At 37.1% G+C, this 27,848-nt stretch overlaps 1 protein-coding gene and 1 pseudogene across 1 annotated transcript; one reads left to right on the top strand and one right to left on the bottom strand.

Annotated features, from left to right (window-relative positions):
* Nucleotides 1-150: 150 nt before the first annotated feature.
* LOC123845393 (complement factor H-related protein 2-like) lies at nt 151-27,848 on the top strand. Its single transcript, XM_064593525.1, has 5 exons — nt 151-351; nt 3,433-3,627; nt 4,674-4,850; nt 26,366-26,548; nt 27,004-27,848. The coding sequence occupies exons 1-5, from the start codon at nt 294-296 to the stop codon at nt 27,198-27,200; spliced, it is 810 nt and encodes a 269-aa protein (XP_064449595.1). The 5' UTR covers nt 151-293; the 3' UTR covers nt 27,201-27,848.
* Nucleotides 15,052-15,493, bottom strand: LOC123845392 (protein BUD31 homolog; annotated as a pseudogene).

Below are 27,848 nucleotides of genomic sequence, written 5' to 3'. Positions count from 1 at the left end.
TAGTGTTTTACATCACTTTTGGAGCCAGCCTGTTATTGTCCGTAAAGAAAGCTGTACGGTATGTATCAGGGAATGAATTCAAGAAATCATTGTGAAACAGTTAACCAATAGGAATTGAGGGATTTTGCAAAGTTCTTTGAACTTTGATATTTACTGAGCAACCACAATTAACGAGCTTCATGGTAGTGCACTTAAATTCAGGGTCACACTTGATAACTGCTAATTAACCAGATTTACAACCCCAAACAGCACAACTGGAATATTTGTATTAATATAGCATTGGAATAACTAACATGCTGTTACTAATCAGTATTATTTTCATCTTGTGGGTTTCCTGTGCTCATGGACAAGGTAAGTTGAAACAGATCTGAACACTTACCTTCTCTCTTAAACGTAACTTCATATCATATCTACTTTCATATATCTATATTTTTTAATGAATTTACTAGTAAAAATAGTCTGTATTGTGATACCATAATGGAGCATAACTTTATAAAGGAAAATTATCTTGTGTCTATCTAACGGGAAAATAAAATAAATTCTGTTTTCTATTTCCTAAATTTGACAGGACACACAATGCTGATTATGGAGATGTGTGAGTATGCTCACACAACTTTAGGAAATATGTCACAAGAAAAGTGAGATTCTGACCTCAAAATATATGGAGGTTTCTTATTTTTAATGCAAGAAATGGATATCTACATAATCTTGTATATGGTGATGGTTTTATGACTTTGTATGTCAAAACTTCTTAAGTTTAGCAGAAGTAGAATATTTGTCATATTTTTTAACTATTGAGAGTCACTTAAAAATCTGAATTAAACAGTAATGATCAACACTTAATAGTAATTTCTATTAATGCAAGAGGATGCTTTTTGGTTGAGATAAAGTCATTCTAAAATATTTTGGATTTGTAGGGGCACCTAGGAGGCTCAGTTGGTTAAGCGACTGCCTTCGGCTCTGGTCATGATCCCAAGGTCCTGAGATCAAGCCCCTCATTGGGCTCCCTGCTCAGCAGGAGAGTCTGCTTCTCCCCCTTCCTCTGCTCATCCTCTCTCTCTCACTCTCTCTCTTTCAAATAAATAAATAAAATCTTTAAAAAATGTTTTGGATTTGAAATAGTGTAAAGTCTGTGTTGTAATTTATAATATGTGGGTATATAATTTTTTAAGTATACATTTATATACATATCACTTAACTAAAACTACTTAAAACATAAAAATATCTATATAGTACATAATATGTATTTGTCCTAAGCTAGTAGTTTAGTTAAATAAAGTAATTGATATTTTATTTGGTGAAAACTGCTTTCCCAATTCACTCACACAAAGAAACTTATTAAATCAGACATTTCAAATATATGCAGTTTACCGTATTTCAATTATACCTTAATAAAGCTGTTACGAGGAGCATCTGGGTGGCTCAGTTGATTGAGCCTCCAGCTCTTTGTTTCAGCTGAGGTCATGATCTCAGAGTCCTGGGATCAAGCCCCATGTTTGGCTCTGGGCTCAGCAAGGAGTCTGCTTCTCTTCCACTCCCCCGCCCCCTCCCTCTGCTTTCACTCTCTCTCTTAAATAAATAATAACTAACTAACTAAATAAATAAATCTTTAACAAAACTAAAGCTGTTACAAGCGATTATGATCAATTTAATATTTCAACAAAATTCGCATCAAAACAATAAATTTTAATTTACATTTCTGTAAATTAAATATTTACTGGTAAATATTGAGTAAATAAATAATTTTCAGAGCATTAGCTGTAGCACATTGCTCACTGATTTGTTTTCACCTTTCGAGTAATGTATTTTTTAGATTATGTCTCTGAATTCAGTCCTTGTATATTAAAAATGATATCTCATGACATAACAAATATAATTGGTAGATTTTTAAACTTTAGAGAGCAATTTATTTTTGTGTACTAGTTCTAATAGCTTTTTGCTGCATGTGTAAAATCTTTAAGGTTTTTATTTATACAATTACATTTTTCTCCTTTCTTAATGTCTTTATAAATTCTTCATTATGATATCTTTTTAAAGGCTCTTTCTTTTAAAATCAAAAACTCTCATTTCCAAATTATTATAAATGAAATCTCTAAAGTGCTTTAAGATACTTCATTGCACCATTTTTGAATAGAATATAAATCACAGTGCCTTACTCCTGAATTTACTAAAATTCATTTGGTAATTTGCTGTATATAGAGTTTTATATGCTCTTTAAGACTATATCCAGGTAATTCCCTTTACTAGCAACAATAATAACAAGACAACAAAACATCCCATCTAGTTTGAAACTATTCTTCCTCAGTGAATTCTTTCTGAAAGCAGCCTTTGAGATGAATGCCCTGTAAGTTTGGGTTGCACCAATGTTTCTCAAAGGAGAAATGAACTCACTTGGTGGAAGCACACTGTTTTGTATACAGAAGACATCTTTGTGTGTTTATTGGCATGGGTTGAATTGCATTCCTGCAAAATTCAAATGCTGAAATCCTAATTCCCAGGACCAAAGAGTGTGACTGTATACAGAAATAGGGTCTTTAGAAAGGAATTAAGTTAAAACAAGGTCATTAGGATGGATCCTAACCCAATAAACCTGGTGTCCCTGTATGAGGAAGAAATTAGGACAGAGACACATAAAGGGAAGACTCAGGGAGAAGAGGCCATCTACAAGCCAAGGACAGATGCCACAGAAGAAACCATTCCTGCTGACACCTGATCTCTGACTTCTAGCTTCTAGAATTACAAGAAAATAAATTTCAGATATTTAAGCCACCCATTCTACAATTATAGTTTCATATGTGTATATGTTCATATATCCTATGTAATGTGTTGTCTAGAGTAGGAGAAGAGGGATGGAAAGGGCCAAGATTTCTGAGGGGAGATCTGTAGAAGACACAGAAAGAAGAGACACAGAAAGTGAATAGAGAACTATAAATAATCTGACCAACCCATCCCAAGTGAATTTCTTAGATCTGAGAAGCCTACTGGATAGAACCACTTTTATTCTTTCCTCAGTGTTTACATTTTAATCTTGGAAATACTTCTGAAGAACTTAAACATCACAAATGTCTCAAATACCTTTATACTCTTAGTTATAGATTGTCCCAGTTCTTGAATCACAAACCTAAGTGGAACAATTAACTTAAATAGAATAATAAATTCGGGGCGCCTGGGTGGCTCAGTTGGTTAAGCGACTGCCTTCGGCTCAGGTCATGATCCTGGAGTCCCGGGATCGAGTCCCGCATCGGGCTCCCTGCTCGGCAGGGAGTCTGCTTCTCCCTCTGACCCTCCTCCCTCTCATGCTCTCTGTCTCTCATTCTCTCTGTCTCAAATAAATAAATAAAATCTTTAAAAAAAAAAAGAATAATAAATTCATCAATATGATTATTAAAATAAAATATAATTATTCATGTATGATACTGTTTTTTTCTTAAGGAGGAACTTGTGATTTTCCAGAAATAAAACATGGAAACATATATGATGAAGACACATATAAACAAAGCTTCCCCGTTGCTATAGGAAAATATTTCTACTACTCCTGTGATCACAGCTTTGTGTCTCCTTCACAATCACTCTGGACTCAAATAATCTGCACAGAGGAAGGATGGTCACCAACACCAAAGTGTATCAGTGAGTAAATACCTGGTCATTATCTGGATGAATTATTCAGTGCATTCAGTGGGGCAGATGGGGATGAGGGGGATGTCAGGGGGGCTCACAGAGTTTAGACAATCACAGAGTTGGGGACTGGAGGATCCAGCAAAGGCAAGATAGTCATTCCTCTTTTGTAAGAAGCTGTTTGTGGAAACAAATCAGAAAAAAAAAACAAAAACAAAAACCAAGTACAAACTTTTGTGGAATATCTAGATCTTTTCATTTTAAATATTAATGGTCAATACTGTTAACTGCTACTATTTAATTCAAACACACTCATTTGGTAATTGTATGAGTGTAGATTGTCTCAAGAGAGTTTATTTGTGAAGCGTCTGGGTGGCTCAGTTGGTTAAGCAACTGCCTTCAGCTCAGGTCATGATCCCAGAGTCCTGGGATTGAGTCCCGCATTGGGCTTCCTGCTCAGCAGGGAGCCTGCTTCTCCCTCTCGCTCTGCCTGCTGCTCCCCCTGCTTGTGCTCTCTTGCTCTCTGTCAAATATATAAATAAAATATTTAAAAAAAATAAAATGAAAAATCTTAAAAAAGAGTTTATTTGTATGTGTAATATCTGATTCAAAATGTGCTGTTCCTTCAAATATTCAAGAAGAATTTTTAAGCTATTTTCCTTAATTTTGTGTTTTTTACTGATTATATCTTTGTTTTTTAAAATTATATTTGTCTTACCCTCTCAATGAGTACAGAGAAAAAGCAGAGAAGAAAACAGTGTCATGAAATAGAAAAGTCACAAAGGCAAAAGAGAGAAAAGTCATCTCTTCCTTCAAAAATCAATTTAGACAATCAAATGAGGAATAAAAACTAATTTTTCTGATATCTAGAGGAATTTTACAAATGTAAAAAGTTTTATATATGCATGTGGTGATTGATGACATATTTTTTTCTTTTTAACTTGCATGAACTAATTTTTAAGAATCGAATTTTTTGCGCTTGATTTCTCTTTTGAAGTTTGCAAAATGTACTACTCTTTCCTTGCAAGATTTGTATTTGTCATCTTTTCGGTTTTTAGGGCAGTGCTTTTTCCCTTGGGTGGAAAATGGTCATTCAGCATCTTCAGGACAGACACACCAGGAAGGTGACACCGTACAAATTGTTTGTGATACGGGCTACAGCGTTCTATACAATCAGAGCAGCATCCAATGCACAGAAAGTGGCTGGTCCACTCCTCCTAAATGCAGTCAGCGAGGTAAGTAAAATAGTGTCCTTTGAGATCCTGTATTCTTTTCTATTTTATAAAGACTTAGCAGCAGGAAAGATATGCAGCATTGCTGTTGTTGTGATTGTCCCCCTTTTAGGTTTAGGGTTCCAATTGTGTCTAAGTAGATATGAAAATCTCTGGATAATCACTAGAAAATCATTTTGTCCCCTTACATGAGTTAAATGTAGGCAATATTAGAAAACACTAGTCAAGAACACAATGAAAATCTTTGAAAGATCCTTGCATGTTTTAGTAACACAAATTTAATGTTTATAGTGAAATTAGATAAAATCAGTTGACACAGCATGAGGATAAATTAAATTTTACATAGTGTAATTGTTAAAATACTGCATGTGCAAGATCTTATTGCTAGGAAACATAGCTACTTGGCACTTATCTTTTTTGGCAAGTGCTAAATTGATCTCATTTAAAGACTAGCACAAACGTATTGATAATTTCCACATCGTTAGAACTTTGTATTTCTGAAATTCAGATTTCCAGGGTATAATTTAGAACCTGGAAAACTCCTTCATAAAAAACCACATCAAAAACAGGAATATATTGGAACTGAAGTTGAGTTGGTGTTTCTCATACTTTTAATGGAAACAAAGCAGTTGCTGGATGTGAATAAGGGTCTCGGGAATAATAAGATTCCTAAAGCATATCAAAGCCTCTAAGGGAACAGTGTCTATTCTAGCCCTCCATATTTTCCCACTCATTATTAATTCATCTAATCAATATTGTGAACTTGTGTATGCCAAGCAGTACCACAACTGTTGGAGATTAGTGCTCTACAAGAGTCAGTGTATCTTTATTCATAGACTATAATGTCAAGTGGAAAACTGACAGTAAAAATAATAATTTTACAAAGAAGAAAATAGAAAAAGATGATGAATCATGCACATTATAAAAGATAATAATAATAAAGTGACTGGAAGGAATTCATATTTCACATGAGATAGTTTTTGAATCTTCTCCAACCTTAAGGATGGCACCTGGAGAAGAGTTAGATCAATCATCTGAAGGCATCAAAAGGCTTGGACTCAATGAAAGAAAACAAGGAGGCCAATGTGGCTGGCTCATGATGAGGCAGAGTGTTGAATTAATTTAGAAGTTATAAACCATAGCACATATTTTGGACTTTAGTCTATGTGCAATTAGAAACCTCTGGGAGATTTTCAGCAGGCAAATGACACAAAATGAATTTAAAACAAGATCATTATGAATGCTATTTTGAAAATGAATCTGAAGTGACCAAGAAGAGAAGAAGGGAGGAGTGCCAGTAAAAACATTACCATCATCTAGATGTGGCATGTTCTGGGGTACAATAAAATGGAGAAAAGAAGCATTTTTCTGGAGTTGCAGTTTATGTTATTTGCAATGTAGAAAAGGAGAGAATTGAACTGTCTGATACAGGCTGAATATTACAGTATGCCAAGCATACTTTTAAATAAACGGAAAACAAAAAAAATCAAGAAGAATCTTAATGCCTTAAACTTATGTAATGTTATTTGTCAATTACATCTCAATAAAGCTGGGGGAAAAAGAAGCAAGTCTCTTGTAGATAGCATATACATGATTCCAAACATTTTTAGACCTCTTTCTCCAAAACTTTTGCGTTTTAATTGGAGAGTTTAATTCATTTAAAGTAATTACTGATAATGAAGTTCTTACCACTGCCATTTTAATTTATTTTCTGTATGTCTCATATCTTCTTGTCCTCAGTTTTCCATTAATGCCTTTTTTTAATGTTTAATGGATTTTTTTGTAGTGAACCAATCTGATTCCCTTCTCATTTGCTTTTCTTTCTATTCTTTAGTGATTTATTTTAGTGGTTTCTCCAGGGATTACAAATCACATCTTAAATTTACAATTACCTAGTTTGAATTAGTACCAGCCAAGCTGAAGTAGCATCTAAAAATCTGCTCCTGTACATCTTCATTCCTTCCCCTTTATATGTTATTGTCACAAAGTATATCTTTGTCATTGTGTTCCCATTAATATAGATTTATAATTATTGTTTCATGCATTTGTCTTTTAAATCATATAAGAAAAATAATTTAAAAACATAAACACAATAATAATGGCTTTTATATTTCCTTTTATTACCTAGAGTTACCTAATGGTACCTATAGTGACCTTTACCATTGTCCTCTATGTCTTCATTTAGCTTCAAGTTACTGTCTGATGTCCTTATACTTCAGCCTTCAGCATTTCTTATAGGTCATGTCTACTTATAACAAATTCCCTCACTTTTTGTTTATTGGAGGATGTCTTCATTTCTCCTTCAATCTTGAAGGATATTATGGCCCAATATAAAATTGTTGCTTGATAGTACTTTTTCCCTTTTAAATATTTCTTATCACTGCCTCCTGGCCTCCATAGTTTCTAAGGAGAAATTGACTCTTGATGTTAATTAGGACTTCTTATATGTGATGCGCGGCTTCTTCTTTGCTACTTTCAAGATTATCTCTTTATCTTTGGATTTGATACTTTGATTCTAATGTATCTCAGTATAGACCTCTGCATCTGAGTTTTTTTCTCCTTGGAGTTTGTTGAGATTCTTGGATGTGAAGATAATACCTTTTATCAAATTTGGGAAGGTTTCACCAATTAATTTGAATAGTGGTTCATTTTTCTTCATTTCATTCTGCTCATTTTTCTTCATTCTTTTTTCTTACTGCTTCTCTTTTGACCTACCTTCAAGTCCATTGATTCTCTTTTTTGTTATATTTTCTTTTCTTCTTAGAGACTTCACCTTCAGTCATACTTTAAGGGTAATTCTGCTGGCAACAAATTTGGTTTTCCTTTGTCTGAGACTATCTTATTTTTCTATATTCCTAAAGGATATAGAATTTGAGGTTGGTAATTCTTTTGTTCCACCACTTTTAAAATATTGGGCCACTTGTCCTGGCTTCCTTAGTTTTGGATGAGTAGTTCACTCTCATTTGAATCATTGTTTGCCTATTGGTTCTGCATTATTTTTCTCTAGCTGCATTTAGGATTTTTTTTCTTTTCCTTTAATTTTCAGCAATTTGATAATGATGTATCTTGACATGGAGTAGAGCTTTCAGTTTCCTGAAGAGGTATATTTATATGTTACATGCATTTGGAGAAATTCTTGACCACAATTCTTTAAATATTTTTTTTAGCTCTATACCCTTTCCCCTTTGTGGAATGCCAGTCTTAATTATTTTCCCACAAGTCCCTGCAGTCTGTTAATTTTGTATGTTTACATTTTATTTTTAGATATGATCATTTCTATTCATCTATCTTCAACATCAATGATTCATTCTTCCATCATCTCTAATTTATTACTGAGCTCCTTCCAATGAGGGTTTTTTAAATGTTGTCTTATTGTATTTTTCAATGTATAATTCTTATTTGGTTCTTTAAATTAGATATCAAAGAGTTCCACAATCTGAGTGATCTCGAAGTTAGCATCTGTTCATTTTCTTTTCTCTTTTGAGATTTTCCTGAATCTTGGTGTGATGAGTAATTTCCAATTGTATCCTGGACCACTGGGGTATAATGTAGTAAGAATTGGGATTTTATTTAAACCTTCTATTTGATCAGGCCTCCACTGATACAACTCTTGCAGGTAAAGGAAGCAATGCATTATTAGTGCTGGATGGTAAAGGCCTATCACTTGTCTTTGCTGACATCTCCCTGGACTGGGGTTGGGGCACCACCTTATTACCAAGCAAGGTGCATTTCCAACTATGCACTTGCCTTCCACTGATACCATGGGAGAGAAGAGGTAATTTATTGCTGCAACTGTGGACATAAGTATAGCATAAGCAGTGAGCCTCTGCTCATATCATGGGAAGAGCAAGGAGCACCTTGTTTGGTAGGGCAGGTTGAAAATCTAATCTACCCACTTAGCCTTTCCTGATAGGCAGATTGCAGTGTTTCTATGGTGTTTTTCTAGGATAAGTTAGGTATTATTTAAAAAAAAAAAAAGCATCTGTCTTTGTAGGCTGTTTTTCTTGGCCTTTGCCTAGAAAGAGACCGTTCTCTTTCTCTGTTCTTTTGGGGGCTTTTTTTTTTTTTTGGTGCAAATTTTATGGCTCTAGGTTGAAAGTTTCTCTCATCACATGTCTGGGATATGCAAGAAGTAAAAAGAAACCCAAGCAATTCACAGCTGTGTTGCTCCTTTTGTTTCTATATCACTAGCAAATCTGACTTCTCTACATTGTTCAGAGTTTCCTTATGTTTGTTTTATATAATATGTCAGACTTTTGTGTTATACTTAGCAGAGGGAGTTAGAAATGCTTCTTGATTCCATCTTTCTGAAACAGGAAGTTAGTATACCCTTTTTACCTTCTATAAATTTGTTTCTTTAATTTTTGCAAGGAGTTGATTTTTAAAAACAAAAAAAAAATTAAATGACTAGTGTCCCAAGAGACATTGTAGTAGGTTGTATAAGAGTACAGGAGCTTTAGGGGTGCCTGGGTGGCTAGTTGGTTAAGTGGCTGCCTTTGGCTCAGGTCATGATCCCAGCATCCTAGGATCGGGCCCCACATTGCGCTCCCTGCTCAGCATGGAGTCTGCTTCTCCCTCTGCCTCTGCCACTCCCCCTGCTTGTGCTCTCTGTCAAATAAATAAATAAAATATTTTTAAAAAAGAAAAGGTACGGGAACTTTATATGATGGCTAACTATGCAACTGCCCATCATTAGTCATTGCAAATATCATTTTTATACCGGAATATGGCAAAGCAGAAATACTTATTTCTAGTGTAGGTGTGATTTAATGTGGCACGAATGGAAGGGCTACAAGATATTGCAATCCTCACTTTATATGATTAGAACTTCACCAATAAATTATTTCTTTCCTCAGAATCACACAAGTCCTGAAATTACATATTGTGCTGCTTCTCAGATATACAGGATATTTTGTATATAATTCCTAATAATTTCACATAACATAACAATACATTAAAAGAAGCAAGTCAAAGTAGGGTTCTATCATAATACTTTTAAAAGGTGGCACAGTTTGATTACTCTGACAAGATCAGTTGTCAGGAGTGGATGGTATATAGAAAGGAAACTGTTACTTGCGTCCATGTTTACCAGATTCTCATTGGAGAGAGCTCGCCTGAAGCATGAGATTCACAGACAAGGCAACTAAAAAGAGGGCGAGAAGCAAGAGCTTTATTGGGCAGAAAGAAAGACTCTGGCATGGGAGGGGTTTAGGGGAGTTAAGCCGGGGCAATGATGTTGTCTAGGGGTCTTTACGGGTTTTACCTGGGCAAGGGGCAGAGTTTGTGACCCCCTCCTCCAACAGTTTTCCCATTGGTCAGTTTAAGAACTTTTCTATATAAGACTATGGCGCTATGGACTTGGTGGGCATAGTGCTATGTCCTAGCTTCCTGTTATCTGGGGCCATTGTTTAGCCTTACACAGTCTATTGTCAACTTTTTTTTATCTTCTTTAGGTCCCTTGGTGGATTCTTTGTTCAGTGGCTGTTTGTCCGGTTTTAGGCATGGAAAGCTTGACCCACAGATGTTTGTGCAAACTTGCTTCAGCCCAGGTCCCTGACTACCAACAATTCCTTAAGGCCTATCAAAATAAAGGGAGGGGAGAAAACTAGCTTTATTTTAATTGTGCAAAACCAAGTTGTAAAACTGAAAATTTTCAGTTATCATATATGACTTTTATTTTAGGCCCACTGAAGATGTCTGTTTGTAATCCTGACTGAAATTTGCTCTTCAAGTGGTATGATGATCTTTCCTATTATGATGTGTGTTTTTTCCACACCACCAAACAATTATCTGACACCAGGAGGGTGTCCTACAATTCAACTCAATTCTGACACTATTTACCTGGAGATTGCATAATCCCACAGATTAAGGGCTCAGTCCTACTAGACTGCCTCTATCCCCTTCACAAGACAATTGCAAAAATTCAGTGTGTCATCTAACCAAATAGCTATAGATCAGAGGTTCCTAGGCCCTTCTCCTCAGGTTCAATTAATTTAGTAGAGCAGCTCACAGAACTAAAAAAACAAAACAAACAAAAACATTTTATTTACTAGATTACTAGATTACTAGTTTATTATAAAGGATATTAGGAATAGCCAGATGAAAGAGATGCGCAGGGCAAGATATATGGTAAGGGGCATGGAGCTTCCTTTGTCTTTTCTGAGTTCACTATCCTCCCAGCAGCTCCATGTGCTTACCACCCAGGAAGCTCTCAGAACCCTGTCCTTTTGGGTTATTATGGAGGCTTCATTACATAGGCATGGTTGATTAAATCATTGGGCATCAGCAATTGATTCAACCTCCAGTCCCTCTCCCCTCTCTGGAGGTCATGATGGTGGGACTGCAAGTTCCAACTCTCTAAAGATAGGGCTGGTTCCTCTCTGGCAAGAAGACCCTATCCTTGGAGTTTTCTAGAAGTCACCTCATTAACGTAACTAAAGACACCTTTATCACACTCATCACTTAGGAAATTCCAAGCATTTTAGGAGCTCTGTGCTAGATGTGGGAACAAGGACTAAATATATATTTATTATAAATCATAATATCACCACTGTTAACTTTGTTGCAAGAAAATTGGGATTGTAGCATATTGGCAGCATAGTATCTCAACAGCTCTGCTTTGTTTGCTTAAAGAAATTTCCTTCTTTTTGTGTTTGCAAGAATTTTGTTTATTGTATTTTCTTTTTTGACTATTTGTCTTGAATTGTATTGGATTATCACTTTATCTGCATCTGTTAAGATGCTTAACCACTAATAATTTTCTTTCTCCAGGTTTACAAGTTTGTACGCTGCTAGTTTAGAAGGTAGGTCATAAGATACAATGCTTTCACCAGGACCAAATCAATATTTCCCTTTACTGGAAGTTGATGGTAACTCTGTTGTTATCTTGGGCCTCTCATGTCATTGAACTAACAGGCATATGAGTGGATTGTGTACACAGGCTGGGATATTAAACTGAATTGCCAAAGGGTTATTGTTTACTACTACCTGATGAGAGCAGGGAAATTATATTTGAATGCAGAAAATTCTCTGAGGCTCCTCCTTTTGCACTTCTCTGTGTATTAATAAAGGTTAATAGAAGACATCAGCAAACTACTAAATATAAGGTTGCTGTGGATTCCGACAATTTGGAGAAGTGTGGTTAACCCCATCAGGTAGAGGACCTGGACTAGTTTAGATGCTGGCTGAAGAAGAAGGAAACATATAGTGAATGGGGTGTAGAAAAACATTTATAATATCAACCACAGCCTAATGATCAATAACTTACATGAGGACTATGACAATATACTTCTGTTTTGATTCTTATAGATATATTTGCATATTTTTAGCTGTTTTCTCTTGCTTGACCTTATGCTTTTGTGAAAAGAAATGATTTAGCTTTTAAGATACAGAATACCTCTGTGGGCTTGTGACTAAAATAAGGTAATAACATCACCAAATATCAATAGGATGACTTGGAAGTTCTGACTCCCATTTATAGGAAGAGAACAGAGACATCTTCATTATAGGAAGGCAAATTTGATCTTGCTATGTGGAGCTATCATTACTGTTACTGTGATGGACAGTGGTGGATTACGCTGATTATTTCATTGATGTCATCAAGCACCACATCCAAATTTCTTAAGATTTAAAGCATATAAACTACATTTCCTATTATTCTTTGTTTGTTGGTTTTCATTGAGTTTCACCCATAGAAGGAGTAGTTGGAAATCAGAAACAAGGAAGATCATTTTGGCTTTACCAGTGTGGCAGTTCCCAACAGTAGTTAGAAACAGATGTATTCAAGTGGAGATTGGGTGATCCAGAGGGAATACTACTTTTGGAAGTCCTGCTAGTTTGTTCCCGTTCTTCCCTAGACCCAGAACTAACTGCAAAACTCCTTCCAATAACAGAGCAACATGTGTAAGTTTTAGGTGCCATCTTGAAAGCAATAGAATCTTTTGCTTTTTGATATTATACTTATTGCTCTTTATGTCCTCCAGCTTCTTCATTCTCCCATTTGGTCTGGCAGACCTTTCTATACCTTTGCAACTAATTACCTATATTTAATTTTCACTGGGAGAAATAGCTAGATTGGTTTCTGGCTGAATGTGACTGAATGTGTCTAACTCAATAAGTGATAACAGAAAGAACATATTCATTATATGCAAAGTTTAAGATGTGGGGAGAGTAAATGGACCCAAATGGAAGTAAAGTCTCCATACTTTACTTGAAGTGGTAATGTGTGAATACCAGAAAGGAATGCTAAGCTATATATGTACATCTTAATACCTAGAGCTACCACTAATAGACTTATACAAGAAGTATACTCAGCAATATAGATGTATCAAAATAAAATTATTTTAAAATGTTGAAGAGACCTACAGGGAAGGCAAGAAAAGGAAACAGGAATTAAAAACAGAGAACACACACACACATGCACACACATACAGCCCCCAAATAATAAAATGACTGACACAGCCTTTAACACAGCAATAATTACTTTAAATGTAAATGGTCTAAATACTTCAGTTAAAAGACTGAGAATGGCAGGGTGAACACAGAAACAAGACTCAACTATGTACTGTCTACAAGAAACTCACTTCTAATATGAAAACATATTTACACTCAAAGTGAAAGATTAGAAAAAAAAATCACTTGATCTATTTTGTTGTCAACACTCTCCATTGCATTTTCAATTTCATTTCTTCAAGTGCAGAATTTGTCTGGTTCTTTTTTGTGATTTCTATATCTCTGCTAAATTTCTCATTTTGTTTGTGTATTGTTTTCCCAATTTTATTGAATTGTCTTTCCGTGTTTTCTTGTGCCTCACTAAGCATCTCTAAGACAGCTGCTTTGATTTCTTTATCAGGTAAATTGCAGATCTCCAATCTTTAGGGTTGAAGATTGCTGTGTCCCTTTGGTGGTGTCATGTTTCCTTGATTTTTTTATGTTCCTTGAAGTTTTAAGGTGTTGCCTTTACATTTGAAGTAGCATTCACCTTTTGTCGCCTTTAGTGATTGATTTCAGCTGAGGAATACCTTCTGTCAGCCATCTTAGGGATTCTGATGATTTCTCAGATCTTTTTGTGGTTGTGCCTACTTCACACTTCTTGCTTCTCCCTGTGACAGAAATATTAAACTTGTATACCTTCTCAACCCTGCAAAGCCAGGCCAGTTGCTACAGCCTTTATTAAAATAATTTTCTTGTGGTTTATAATTCATTTAAAATTTATGTAATTTATAATATTTATGTTATTAAACCCAAAGGGAAATATCCAGAAAAACTCTCATTTTTAATGGATCTCTACCAAAAAAAAAAAAAAAAAGTCTATCAAACTTCTAGTGAAGGATGGGAGAGAAATTTAAGGTATAGAAACTTAAATCTTATAAAAAATATTGTTTTAACTCCTTTTCCTCAATCTTACATGTAAATTTATTAAAATTAGCAGTTTTTTAAAATGACAGCTTAATTATTGATTTTAAATCCTGCTTGAAATAGACTTGGAATCCCATTTGCTGAATGGCTACTCAAATTATCATTACATTGGATATACATTTATTTTCTAATTGATGTTTCTGGTGTGACTCCACCCATAGTGGAAAATGTTATTCTACCAAATAAGATGCCTGGGTGGTATCCTTCTAGTAAGACAGTACATTATGAACTCATCAAGCCTTTAGATTTGTTTGGTGAAGGAGAAGTGATATGATTTTGTTTTTGTTTTGTGAGAGACAGAGCATGAAAGGGGGCAGAAGGAGAGAGCAGACTCCCTGCTGAGCCGGGAACCCCATGTGGGCCTCAATCTCACAACCCTGAGATCATGACCTGAGCCGAAATCAAGAGTCAAATGTTTACCCAACTGAGCCACTCAGGTGACCCCAAAGTGATATGTTTAAATGGAACTGGACAGAACCACCTCAGTGTGAAGGAAGATTATCTCATTTCCCCCCAAGTTTTATTTATTTTTAAAGATAAAGTATGTTGCTATAAATATGTCATGAAATAGTACTTATGGAATTTTTTTTTAAAGGTTTAAAGTTTTATTTCTACAAATCACAACTGATAAACACCAAAGCCTTTACCTGTAGAGACCATGCTCCAACTCAGGCTGGGAGCTTTGCTCTGTGAGAAGAGCTACGCTCCCAGGAAAGAGGGTGGCGCAAGAGGCAGAAACCTGGGAAGTCCAAAGTTCAGGGTAAGCAGGGGTCAGGGCCTGAGGTCCTCAGCCTGAGCAGCCCCAGCTGCTGCAGTGTGTACAGGCGATGATCCGGCCCACTTCCTGCTTGCTTTTGGAGACCCGGAAAATGCAGTTCCTCCCCAAAATTGGTGTCCGTGTCTGAATGCAGCACAAGCAGCATAAATTCTCATACCCCTGCTTTTTCCATTTTGCGATCAGGTTTTTATCTGATTTTATCATAGCCTTCTTTAATACAATATTCATATCGTTCTCTGCTTATGGCTTTCTGCTTCTAAAAGAGGTCAGAAATATAGTCGGTTTTCTGGTGGTGGATCCTGAAGATATACCACAGAGATTCCACTTTTTTCTTTCCCTCATGAGGTTCTGTTTCAGCTTCTCTCATCTTTTGATCTAATTCATCCAGGGTTGGCTCCATCAACTCCCAACCATCTGGGGGAGCTTTCTGGCTTCTTTTGACTTTAGGCATTTTTCCCACAAGATAATTTGCAAAGATCATCTGCTTCCCAAGAGTATAACAGAAAGACCTCTGGTTTCTTCAGTTACAGGCTTGGGTTCTTGTCCAGCTCTACCAGTTATTACTCTGTGACTTTGGGAAGGCCATATTCCCTTTCTGGTCCTCAGTCTCATCTGAACCACTGTCACCATCAGCTGCCATTTCTCTTTTATGGAATATTTTTAAAAATACAAATAAAATGATGGTACTTAAAATTCAACTTTTGGGGGGCAGACTGAACTAAGTAATGTAGTATATTTGTTTCATGAAAGATTTGGCCAGATTAAAAGAACAGCTGGAATCATGGAAAATTCCCTGTCATAAGCATTAGACACTGAATTATTTCCTGAGAAACAAATGTATTAAAGCTACCACAAATACATTTGACAACCCAAGAAATTCCACTTTGAAACATGGAATAGGCAGCTGGGGTGTGATCATAGAAGGTGATATAAATTTGGGTTTCTTCAGCATGTGGATTATATTTCAAGGTAGCTTACTTACTACCTGAGTTTATCCCAGGGACTAGTGAATACAGGAAAAAAAAAAAAGTCTCAGTATTTCGTCATAGAACTCTCTAGTATTTAGAGTTCAGGAAATAAAGGGAATCAACAAAAGTGTTATTATATTAACCCTTTGTAGTATTTCAAATAAACTTTTGCCTGGCATATATATTTTCCAGTCTTTTACTTTGAACCCACCTATGTTTTCATGTTTGAAGAGAGTTTCTTATAGATGCTATATAGCTGGGTCTTGTTTATGTCATCCTGCCATCTTTAGTCTTTTTTTTTTTTTTTAAGATTTTATTTATTTATTTGACAGAGAGAGAGAGACAAGCGAGAGAGGGAACACAAACGAGAGAGGGAACACAAGCAGGGGGAGTGGGAGAGGGAGAAGTAGGCTCCCCACTGAGCAGGGAGCCCGATGCAGAGCTCTATCCCAGGACCCTCAGATCACGACCTGAGCTGAAGGCAGATGCTTAATCGACTGAGCCACCCAGGTGCCCCATTTTTAGTCTTTTAACTGAAGTATTTAAACCATTTACAATTAAAGTAATTATTGATAGATTAGGGACTGTATCAGCCATTTATTATTTGTTTTATGTGTGTTTCCTCTGTTTCTCATTCCTGTTTTCTTGCCTTCCCTGTGGATTTTTTGAACCTTTAAAAATCATTTTATTTTGATATATCTATATTGTTTTTGAGCGTATCTCTTTGTGTAGTTTTATTAGTGTTTCTGTGGGTATGAAAATGCACATATATAGCTTATTACTCCCGTCAGGATTGACATTTTACCACATCAAGTGAAATGTGGGAACCTTGCTTCCATTTAGGTCCTTTTACTCCCCCCACATTTTTAACATAAAGCTCTTAGGTATTTCCTCCACATACATTAATTAGCATGTGATATAGTTTTGCTCAGACATCAAATCATATCAAATGATTTAATTTTGTACAAACATCAAACATAATCTAGCCAACTAACTAGGAAAAAGAGAGTCTGTTATATTACCCTATTTTTATTAGTTCCATTTTTTTCTTCATTCCTGAAGTCTTAATTCTTCTGTTATCTTTTCCTTTCTACTTAGAGAATTCCTTTATAAATTCTTTAAGAACAGGTCTGCTGGAGACAAATTCTGTTTCCTTTGCCTCAGAATGTCTTCCTTTTTCCCTTAAATCCTACAAGATAGTGTCACTGCATGTAGAATTTGGGGTTGACAGTTCTTTCTGACCCCATGGTCACAGATGAGCACCCCACTGATATTTGAGTCTTTTCTCCCCCATTGGTTTGCATAATTTCTATCTAGCTTTTGATACTTTTTTCCTTTTCTTAATAGTTTTCAGCAGTTTGATTATGATGTATCTTGGCATGAATTTCTTTGGGTTTAACCTGTTGGGAGATTTCTCAGCTTTTTTAGCATACATATTTATGTCTTATGACCAATTTGGGAAATTTTCAGCCACTTTTTTGAAATATTTTTTTCATTTCCAATCCCTTCCTCTTTCTTTTTCCGAGTGTCTACTCTGTTATCTTCCCACAGGTCCCTGAAGCTCTGTCCCTTTTTTGTTTGTTTGTTTGCTTGTTTTCAGTCTATTTTCAAAGTGAGTGATTTGTATTGCTCTACATTCAAGTTTATGTATCCTTCTGGCATCTGTAATCTATTATTGAGCCCATCCAGTGAGTTCAAAAAGAAATGGTTACAGTTTTCAGTTCTATACTTCCCACTGAATTTTTAAAAGCCACTGTCAAATGTTTCCAATATCTGTGTCATCTCAGTGTGGTCTTCTGTTGATTTTCTTTTCGCTTTTGAGATTTTCCTAGTCCCTGCTATGATTTTCAATTATATTCTGGACAGTTTGAGTATTATGTTTTAAAGCTCTGCATTTGGGGCACCTGGGTGGCTCAGTCGTTAAGCGCCTGCCTTTGGTTCAGGTCATGATCCCAGGGTCCTCAGATCGAGCCCTGCGTAAGGCTCCCTGCTTGGCAGGAAGCCTGCTACTCCCTCTCCCACTCCCCCCACTTGTGTTCCCTCTCTCACTGTGTCTCTCTCTGTCAAATAAATAAATAAAATCCTAAAATAAATAAACAAAACTCTGCATTTTTTGGAAATGTTTTATTTATTAGGCCATCATTACTACCATGCAAGGTACAAGTCCAGACTTCCCACTTGGCTACCACCAACATCATGGGAAAAGGGAGTGGTGTCTTGTTCTCTAGGAGTGTGGGTAGAAGTCTAGGCTCCTCCACCTGGCCTCTGTTGATCAAGGTGGAGAGAGGGGTGGTCTTAGGTTTCTTCTATGGTGTTTCTCTGGAGTAGTTCAGGTGTTGTAAGAAATGCCTCTGGACAATCTCTTTTTATGTTGGAAGCAGAAATGTTTTGACCAGATCTTGTCCAGAACAGGAAGCTAGCAGTTGCCTTTCACTTTATACAAACATGTAATTCTTTGAATTTAGGAAAGGGGGGGATATTTATTTTGTAATAAAAATGAAAATCAATAAAAAATGACTACAGATCCTACCACTTGCATCGACATGGATGGAACTGGAGGGGCTTATGCTAAGTGAAATAAGTCAGTCAGGGAAAGACAGTTATCATATGGTTTCACTCATATGTGGAACATAAGGAATAGCGTGGGGAACCACAGGGGAGGGGAGGGAAAACAGAATGGGAAGAAATCAGAGAGGGAGACAAACCCTGAGAGACTTTGGACTCCTGGAACCAAACTGTGGGTCTCAGAAGGGAGGGGGTTGGGGGATTGGGGTAACTAGGGGATGGGTATTAAGGAGGGCACGTGTGGTAATGAGCACCAGGTGTTGTTCACAACTAATGAATCGTTGAACACTACATCAAAAACTGATGATGTGCGGGGGCGGAGCAAGATGGCAGAGGAGTAGGAGACCTGGATTTCATCTCCTCTCAGGAATTCAGCTGGATAGGGATCAAACCATTCTGAACACCTACGAACTCAACAGGAGATCGAAGAAAAAAATAGCAACAACTCTCTGAACAGAAAAGCGACCACTTTCTGGAAGGTAGGACGTGCGGAGAAGTGAATCCGAGGCGATATTCGGGAGGATAGACGGCGGGGGAGGGGCCTCCGTCAGCCGCTTCTGGCAAGTGATAGAGCCGCGGAGCACAAAATCGGAACTTTTAAAAGTCTGCTCTGTCGAGGGACGTCACTCTGGTGGCTAAGCGGGGGATGGAACCCTCCGGGACAGTGTGGTCTCAGGACCCTCGGGGTCACAGAAAGACCAGGGGTGCCTGAGTGTGGCAGAGCTCCCAGGTATCGGAGCAGGGAAGCCGGTTGCAGAGGCGGAGCCCAGGCGCGGGCTCTCAGCTCGGGGTGGCCATAAACCGTGATCCGCCGCACAGTCGGGCCCCTGCTCCTCCAGCAGGGACCCAACAAGCGGCAGATCCGGGGAGACTCACCTTCCTCCCCCGGGAGGAGCCACGCGGGAGTGCACCGCAGGGATCTGCTGGGTTTGGAGACTCCAGACCAGGTCGGGTGCCAGAGATAGAAACGCGCGGTCACAGGCCGGTTGAGCACGGAGTGCAGCTGCAGACCGGGGAGACGGGAGTGACTGGAGGCTTTTCTCTGGGGGCTCACTGAGGAGCGGGGCCCCGAGTTCTCGGCTCCTCCGGAGCGGAGATTGGGAGGCCGCCATTTTCACTCTCCGCCTCCAAAGCTGTGCGGAAAGCTCGCAGGGAACAAAAGCCCCGGAGAGCAAACCCGAGCAGGTTACTTAGCCGCGAGGGGGCAAGGGCGGGGCAATTCCGCCTCCGGCAGAGACATTTGGAAACCACGGCAACAGGCCCCTCCCCAGAAGATCAGCGAGAACAGCCAGCCAAGACCAAGTTCACCGATCAATGAGAATGGCAGAACTCCAGCGCTAGGGGAATACTGCACATAGAATTCATGGCTTTTTTACCATGATTCTTTAGTCTTTCAAAGTTAATTTTTTTAACTGTTTTTTTCTTTTTGAATTTTTCTTTTTCCCTTTTTCAACCAACATCTTATCAATCCCTTTTTTTAAAAAAAACATTTTTATTTTTCATTTTTAGAGTCATATTCTATCCCTTCATAGTAGTTACCCGTATTTTTGGCTTATATATATGTTGTTCTCTCTTTAATATTTTGAGATAGTTTCTTCTAACAGATTAAAATATACCCTAAATCTCTAGTATGTGGTGTTTTCTATTCCCCTGCCTGATCACATCCTCTCCCTTTTTTTTTCTTTTTTCTTTTTTTAAATCCTCTTCTTTCTTTTTTCAAACAACTTCTTATCAATTCCTTTTATAAAATTTTTTATAGTTTCCATCTTTACAGTCATATTCCATCCCTTCATCATATCAACCCTTATTTTTGTACATATATAAGTTTTTCTTTCTTTAAAATTTTGGGAGGCACTTTCTTCTAAAAGACCAAAATACACCCCAAATCTAGTGTGTGGCACTGATCTATATACCAGCCTGATCATATATGATCACATTCTGGTTTTGTTGTTGTTGTTTTGTTTTGTTTTGTTTTTATCTTTTTCTTTTTCTTTTTTTTTTCTTTTTCTTTTTCTTTTTTCTCTATTTCCCTTTCTTATCCCACTGCTTCAGGTCTTTTCTGATTTGTTTAGAGTATATTTTCTGGGGACGTAGTTACTCTGCTAGCATTTTGTTCTCTCATTAATCTATTCTCCTCTGCACAAAATGACAAGATGGAAAAAATCACCTCAACAAAAAGAACAAGAGGTAGTACCGACTGCCAGGGACCTACTCAATATGGACATTAGTACGATGTCAGATCTAGAGTTCAGAATCATCACTTTAAAGATACTAGCTGGGCTTGAAAAAAATATGGAAGTTATTAGAGAAATGCTTTCTGGAGAAGTAAAAGAACTAAAATCCAACCAAGTAGAAATCAAAAAGGCTATTAATGAGCTGCAATAAAAAATGGGGGTGCTAACTGCTAGGATAAATGAGGTAGAAGAGAGAATCAGTAATATAGAAGATGAAATGATGGAAAATAAAGAAGCTGAGAAAAAGAGAGATAAACAACTACTGGATCACGAGGGCAGAATTCGAGAGATAAGTGATACCATAAGACGAAACAACATTAGAATAATTGGGATCCCAGAAGAAGAAGAAAGAGAGAGGGGCAGAAGGTATAATGGAGCAAATTATAGCAGAGAACTTCCCTAATTTGGGGAAGGAAACAGGCATCAAAATCCAGGAAGGACAGAGAACCGCTCTCAAAATCAATAAAAATAGGTCCACACCCCGACATCTAATAGTAAAACTTACGAGTATCATAGACAAAGAGAAAATCCTGAAAGCAGCTCGGGAGAAGAGATATGTAACCTACAAGGGTAGAAACATTAGATTGGCAACAGACCTATCCACAGAGACCTGGCAGGCCAGAAAGGACTGGCAGGATATATTCAGAGCACTAAATGAGAAAAATATGCAGCCAAGAATACTATATCCAGCTAGGCTGTCATTGAAAATTGAAGGAGAGATAAAAAGCTTCCAGGACAAACAAAAACTAAAGGAATTTGCAAACACAAAACCAGCCCTACAGGAAATCTTGAAAGGGGTCTTCTAAGCAAAGAGAGACCCTAAAAGCAACATAGACCAGAAAGGAACACAGACAATATATGGTAACAGTCACCTTACAGGCAATACAATGGCACTAAATTCCTATCTTTCATTAGTTACCCTGAATGTAAATGGGCTCAATGCCCCAATCAAAAGACACAGGCTATCAGACTGATTAAAAAACAAGACCCATCGATATGCTGTCTGCAAGAGACTCATTTTAGAACCAAAGACACCCCCAGATTGAAAGTGAGGGGGTGGAAAACCATTTACCATGCTAATGGACACCAAAAGAAAGCTGGGGTGGCAATCCTTGTATCAGACAAATTAGATTTTAAACCAAAGACTGTAATAAGAGACGAGGAAGGACATTATATCCTACTTAAAGGATCTATCCAACAAGAAGATCTAACAATTGTAAATATCTGTGCCCCTAACATGGGATCAGCCAATTATATAAGCCAATTAATAACAAAAGCAAAGAAACACATTGACAACAATACAATAATAGTGGGGGACTTTAACACCCCCCTCACTGAAATGGACAGATCGTCTAAGCAAAAGATCAACAAGGAAATAAAGACTTTAAATGACACACTAGACCAAATGGACTTCACAGACATATTCAGAACATTCCACCCCAAAGCAACGGAATACACATTCTTCTCTAGTGCCCATGGAACATTCTCCAGAATAGATCACATCCTAGGTCATAAATCAGGTCTCAACCGGTACCAAAAGATTGGGATCATTCCCTGCCTATTTTCAGACCATAATGCTTTGAAACTAGAACTCAATCACAAGAGGAAAGTCGGAAAGAACTCAAATACATGGAGGCTAAAGAGCATCGTACTGAAGAATGAATGGGTCAACCAGGAAATTAAAGAAGAACTAAAAAAATACATGGAAACCAATGAAAATGAAAACACAACTATTCAAAATCTTTGGGATGCAGCAAAGGCAGTCCTAAGAGGAAAGTATATAGCAATACAAGCCTTTCTCAAGAAACAAGAAAGGTCTCAAGTACACAACCTAACCCTACACCTAAAGGAGCTGGAGAAAGAACAGCAAATAAAGCCTAAACCCAGCAGGAGAAGAGAAATAATAAAGATCAGAGCAGAAATCAATGAAATAGAAACTAAAAGAACAGTAGAACAGATCAATGAAACTAGGAGCTGGTTCTTTGAAAGAATTAACAAGAGTGATAAACCCCTGGCCAGACTTATCAAAAAGAGAAGAGAAATGACCCAAATCAACAAAATCATGAATGAAAGAGGAGAGATCACAACCAACACCAAAGAAATAGAAACAATTATAAGAACATATTATGAGCAACTCTATGCCAGCAAATTAGATAACCTGGAAGAAATGGATGCATTCCTAGAGATGTATCAACTACCAAAACTGAACCAGAATGAAATAGAAAACCTGAACAGACCTATAACCACTAAGGAAATTGAAGCAGTCATCAAAAATCTCCCAAAAAACAAAAGCCCAGGGCCAGATGGCTTCCCAGGGGAATTCTACCAAACATTTCAAGAAGAATTAATACTTATTCTTCTGAAACTGTTCCAAAAAATAGAAATGGAAGGAAAACTTCCAAACTAATTTTATGAGGCCAGCATTACCTTGATCCCAAAACCAGACAAAGACCCCATCAAAAAGGAGAATTACAGACCAATATCCCTGATGAACATGGATGCAAAAATTCTCACCAAAATACTAGCCAATAGGATCCAACAGTACATTAAAAGGATTATTCACCATGACCAAGTGGGATTTATCCCTAGGCTGCAAGGTTGGTTCAACATCCGCAAATCAATCAATGTGATACAATACATTAACAAAAGAAAGAACAAGAATCATATGATCCTCTCAATAGATGCAGAAAAAGCTTTTGACAAAGTACAGCATCCTTTCTGGATCAAAAATCTTCAGAGTATAGGGATCGAGGGTACATACCTCAATATTATAAAAGCCATCTATGAAAAACCCACAGCGAATATCATTCTCAATGGGGAAAAACTGAGAGCTTTCCCCCTAAGGTCAGGAACGCGGCAGGGATGTCCACTATCACCACTGCTATTCAACATAGTATTGGAAGTCCTAGCCACAGCAATCAGACAACAAAAAGAAATCAAAGGCATCCAAATTGGCAAAGAAGAAGTCAAACTCTCACTCTTTGCAGATGATATGATACTTTATGTGGAAAACCCAAAAGACTCCACCCCAAAACTGCTAGAACTCATACAGGAATTCAGTCAAGTGGCAGGATATAAAATCAATGCACAGAAGTCAGTGGCATTCCTATATACCAACAACAAGACAGAAGAAAGAGAAATTAAGGAGTTGATCCCATTTACAATTGCACTCAAAACCATAAGATACCTAGGAATAAATCTAACCAAAGAGACAAAGGATCTGTACTCAGAAAACTATAAAATACTCATGAAAGAAATTGAGGAAGACACAAAAAAATGGAAAAATGTTCCATGCTCATGGATTGGAAGAACAAATATTGTGAAGATGTCCATGCTACCTAGAGCAATCTACACATTCAATGCAATCGCCATCAAAATACCATCCACTTTTTTCAAAGAAATGGAACAAATCATCCTAAAATTTGTATGGAACCAGAAAAGACCCCGCATAGCCAGAGGAATGTTGAAAAAGAAAAGCAAAGCTGGCGGCATCACATTTCCGGACTTCCAGCTCTATTACAAAGCTGTCATCATCAAGACAGCATGGTACTGGCACAAAAACAGACACTTAGATCAATGGAACAGAATAGAGAGCCCAGAAATGGACCCTCAACTCTATGGTCAACTCATCTTTGACAAAGCAGGAAAGAATGTCCAATGGAACAAAGACAGTCTCTTCAACAAATGGTGTTGGGAAAATTGGACAGCCACATGCAGAAGAATGAACCTGGACCATTTCCTTACACCACACACAAAAATAGACTCAAAATGGTTGAAAGACCTCAATGTGAGACAGGAGTCCATCAAAATCCTAAAGGAGAACACAGGCAGCAACCTCTTTGACCTCAGCCAAAGCAACTTCTTCCTAGAAACATCACCAAAAGCAAGGGAAGCAAGGGCAAAAATGAACTATTGGGACTTCATCAAGATAAAAAGCTTTTGCAAAGCAAAGGAAACAGTCAACAAAACCAAAAGACAACCAACAGAATGGGAGAAGATATTTGCAAATGACCTATCAGATAAAGGGCTAGTATCCAAAATCTATAAAGAACTCATCAAACTCAACACCCAAAGAACAAAGAATCCAATCAAGAAATGGGCAGAAGACATGAACAGACATTTTTTCAAAGAAGACATCCAAATGGCCAACAGACACATGAAGAAGTGCTCAATATCGCTCGGCATCAGGGTAATCCAAATCAAAACCTCAATGAGATACCACCTCACACCAGTCAGAATGGCTAAAATTAACAAGTCAGGAAATGACAGATGTTGGCGGGGATGCAGAGAAAGGGGAACCCTCGTACATTGTTGGTGGGAATGCAAGCTGGTGCAGCCACTCTGGAAAACTGTATGGAGGTTCCTCAAAAAGTTGAAAATAGAGCTACCATATGATCCAGCAATTGCACTACTGGGTATTTACCCCAAAGATACAAAAGTAGGGATCTGAAGGGGTACGTGCACCCCGATGTTTATAGCAGCAATGTCCACAATAGCCAAACTGTGGAAAGAGCCAAGATGTCCATCGACAGATGAATGGATAAAGAGGTGGTATATATATACAATGGAATATTATGCAGCCATCAAAAGGAATGAGATCTTGCCATTTGCAACGACGTGGATGGAACTGGAGGTTATGTTGAGTGAAATAAGTCAAACAGAGAAAGACATGTATCATATGATCTCACTGATATGAGGAATTCTTAATTGTAGGAAACAAACTGAGGGTTGCTGGAGTGGGAGGTGGGGTGGGAGGGATGGGGTGACTGGGTGATAGACACTGGGGAGTGTATGTGCTCTGGTAAGCGCTGTGAATTGTGCAAGACTGTTGAATCTCAGATCTGTACTTCTGAAACAAATAATGCAATATATGTTAAGAAAAAAAAAAAGAAGAAGAAGAAGGTAGCAGGAGGGGAAGAATGAAGTGGGGGAAATCGGAGGGGTAGACGAACCATGAGAGATGATGGACTCTGAAAAACAAACAGGGTTCTAGAGGGGAGGGGGGTGGGAGGATGGGTTAGCCTGGTGGTGGGTATTGAGGAGGGCACATTCTGCATGGAGCCCTGGGTGTTATGCACAAACAATGAATCATGGAACACTTCATCTAAAACTAATGATGTAATGTATAATATATGGGGATTAACATAAGAATAAAAAACCCCAAAAAACTAATGATGTGCTCTATGTTGGCTAACTGAACATAATGAAAAAAAAATGACAAGAGATCCAGTAGATACTACAATAAGTTGTATATAAAAACGACATTTCTGTATCTAAGCTATCCATCTGTTCAGCATATATTCTCTAAGCAAAGCATTTTTTAATACTGAAATAATGCAAAGCAGACATATTTGTTAATGCCTTATATGTGTTTTCATGTGGGGTGAAAGGAAAGGCTCAAAAATGTAACTCTCATTTTATGCGATTAAAATTTCTTCAATGAATCACTTATGTTAGCAGAAATCACATGTCTTAATATGAAGGACTGTGCTATATCTTTATTGCTTGCCTGTGTTTTCCTTTGGTCTTTCAATAAATCAAGTAATGTTTTTTTAGACCCTAAAGGAAAATGTGGTCCCCCTCCGCCTATTGACAATGGAGACATTACCTCATTCCCATTACCAGCTTATGCTCCAGGATCATCAGTTGAGTACCAATGCCAGGACTTCTACACACTTCAGGGAAACAGGACTATAATATGTAGGAATGGACAGTGGTCGAAACCACCAAAATGCTTGGGTAAATATTTTCATATTCTCATAGATCCTGGGAAAATTTGTGTACGGAATATGATGTTTTCCTATTTATAGAATTTTCATGGATTAACAAACAACAATTCTGTTGAATTCTTGACTACCAAATATTAATATATGAGGAAATCAAGTTGGAAAAATTCTTATTCAAGCAATAACAGCAACAAAAGATTCTTTAATAAAAGTTCTTCATGTGATAGTGGACATTTTGCATTTTGATTATAATATCTAATTATTATACATTAAACTCAGTACCTCATTTTTACATCCTCTGTTTAAAATGACTTAAATCTACATGATGGATTTTCAGTGAGTTGGTTTGGAACAAGGTTTGAGAATGAAGTGCTAGGCCAATGTAGAATAATCTACTTGAAAGTCTGAAATTCTGTGGCAAATATTTGTATGCTACTTAATGTTTTATGTTCATTTTTGTACTTTCAGATGCATGTGTGGTATCAGAAGAAATCATGGAAAAGCATAACATACAATTACGATGGAGACATGTGAAAAAATTTTATTCTAAAACAGGGGATAATATTGAATTTATATGTAAAGCTGGATATCATAGAAAGTCACCAGGTCATGCATTTCGAGTAACCTGTTGGGAAGGGATACTGATGTATCCCACTTGTGTATAAAGCAATGGTTAAGATGCAGTCCTAAAATTAAAATATGTACGTTTATCCCAAGTTTTCATTATGAATCCAATTCTTCTCAATTATTTTTTCAACTATTATTTAACTCATTTTTATTCATAAATCAGAATTTGTGTTAAATAGAATGTGGATGATATAACCTGAGAGACAAATGAATCACTTCTTAAAAAGCACCATATTAAAACTTGGTGAACCAAAATGCTATGTGTCCTATTCATAAAATATCTGTGTCAAGAAATTAGTTGCAATCACTTCCATGCCTGCTTCTTTCCATCCTCCTAACTTTCTCAAAGGTTTCTTCATAACTCCTGAGGCTTCCTGAGGCCCTCCATTTCAGAGGAAATGGAAAAAAAATGCTTGCATCCATCTTCAAAATCATATCACTTCACAAACACATAGAAACCTAATTGTGTCATACCTATGTTATTAATAAGATATATGAAATTATCATTTACTTTTATTTATCTCTCAATAGATACATATGCCAAAAAATGATGAAATGCATGATCTCCTATAAGATGTCTATCTAGCAAACATAATAATTCAAACAAATCATAAAGAGGAATTCAAATCTAATTAGGTGCATAACTATTATTACATTAAAAGTGATTTCAAAAGTCCAATATCAAG

The sequence above is a fragment of the Mirounga angustirostris genome, unplaced genomic scaffold, assembly GCF_029215605.1.
Source record: "Mirounga angustirostris isolate CCGP_5_RB_7025 unplaced genomic scaffold, mMirAng1.0.hap1 SCAF_6, whole genome shotgun sequence".
Taxonomy (NCBI): domain Eukaryota; kingdom Metazoa; phylum Chordata; class Mammalia; order Carnivora; family Phocidae; genus Mirounga; species Mirounga angustirostris.
This window is presented reverse-complemented; position numbering and strand designations above follow the sequence as displayed.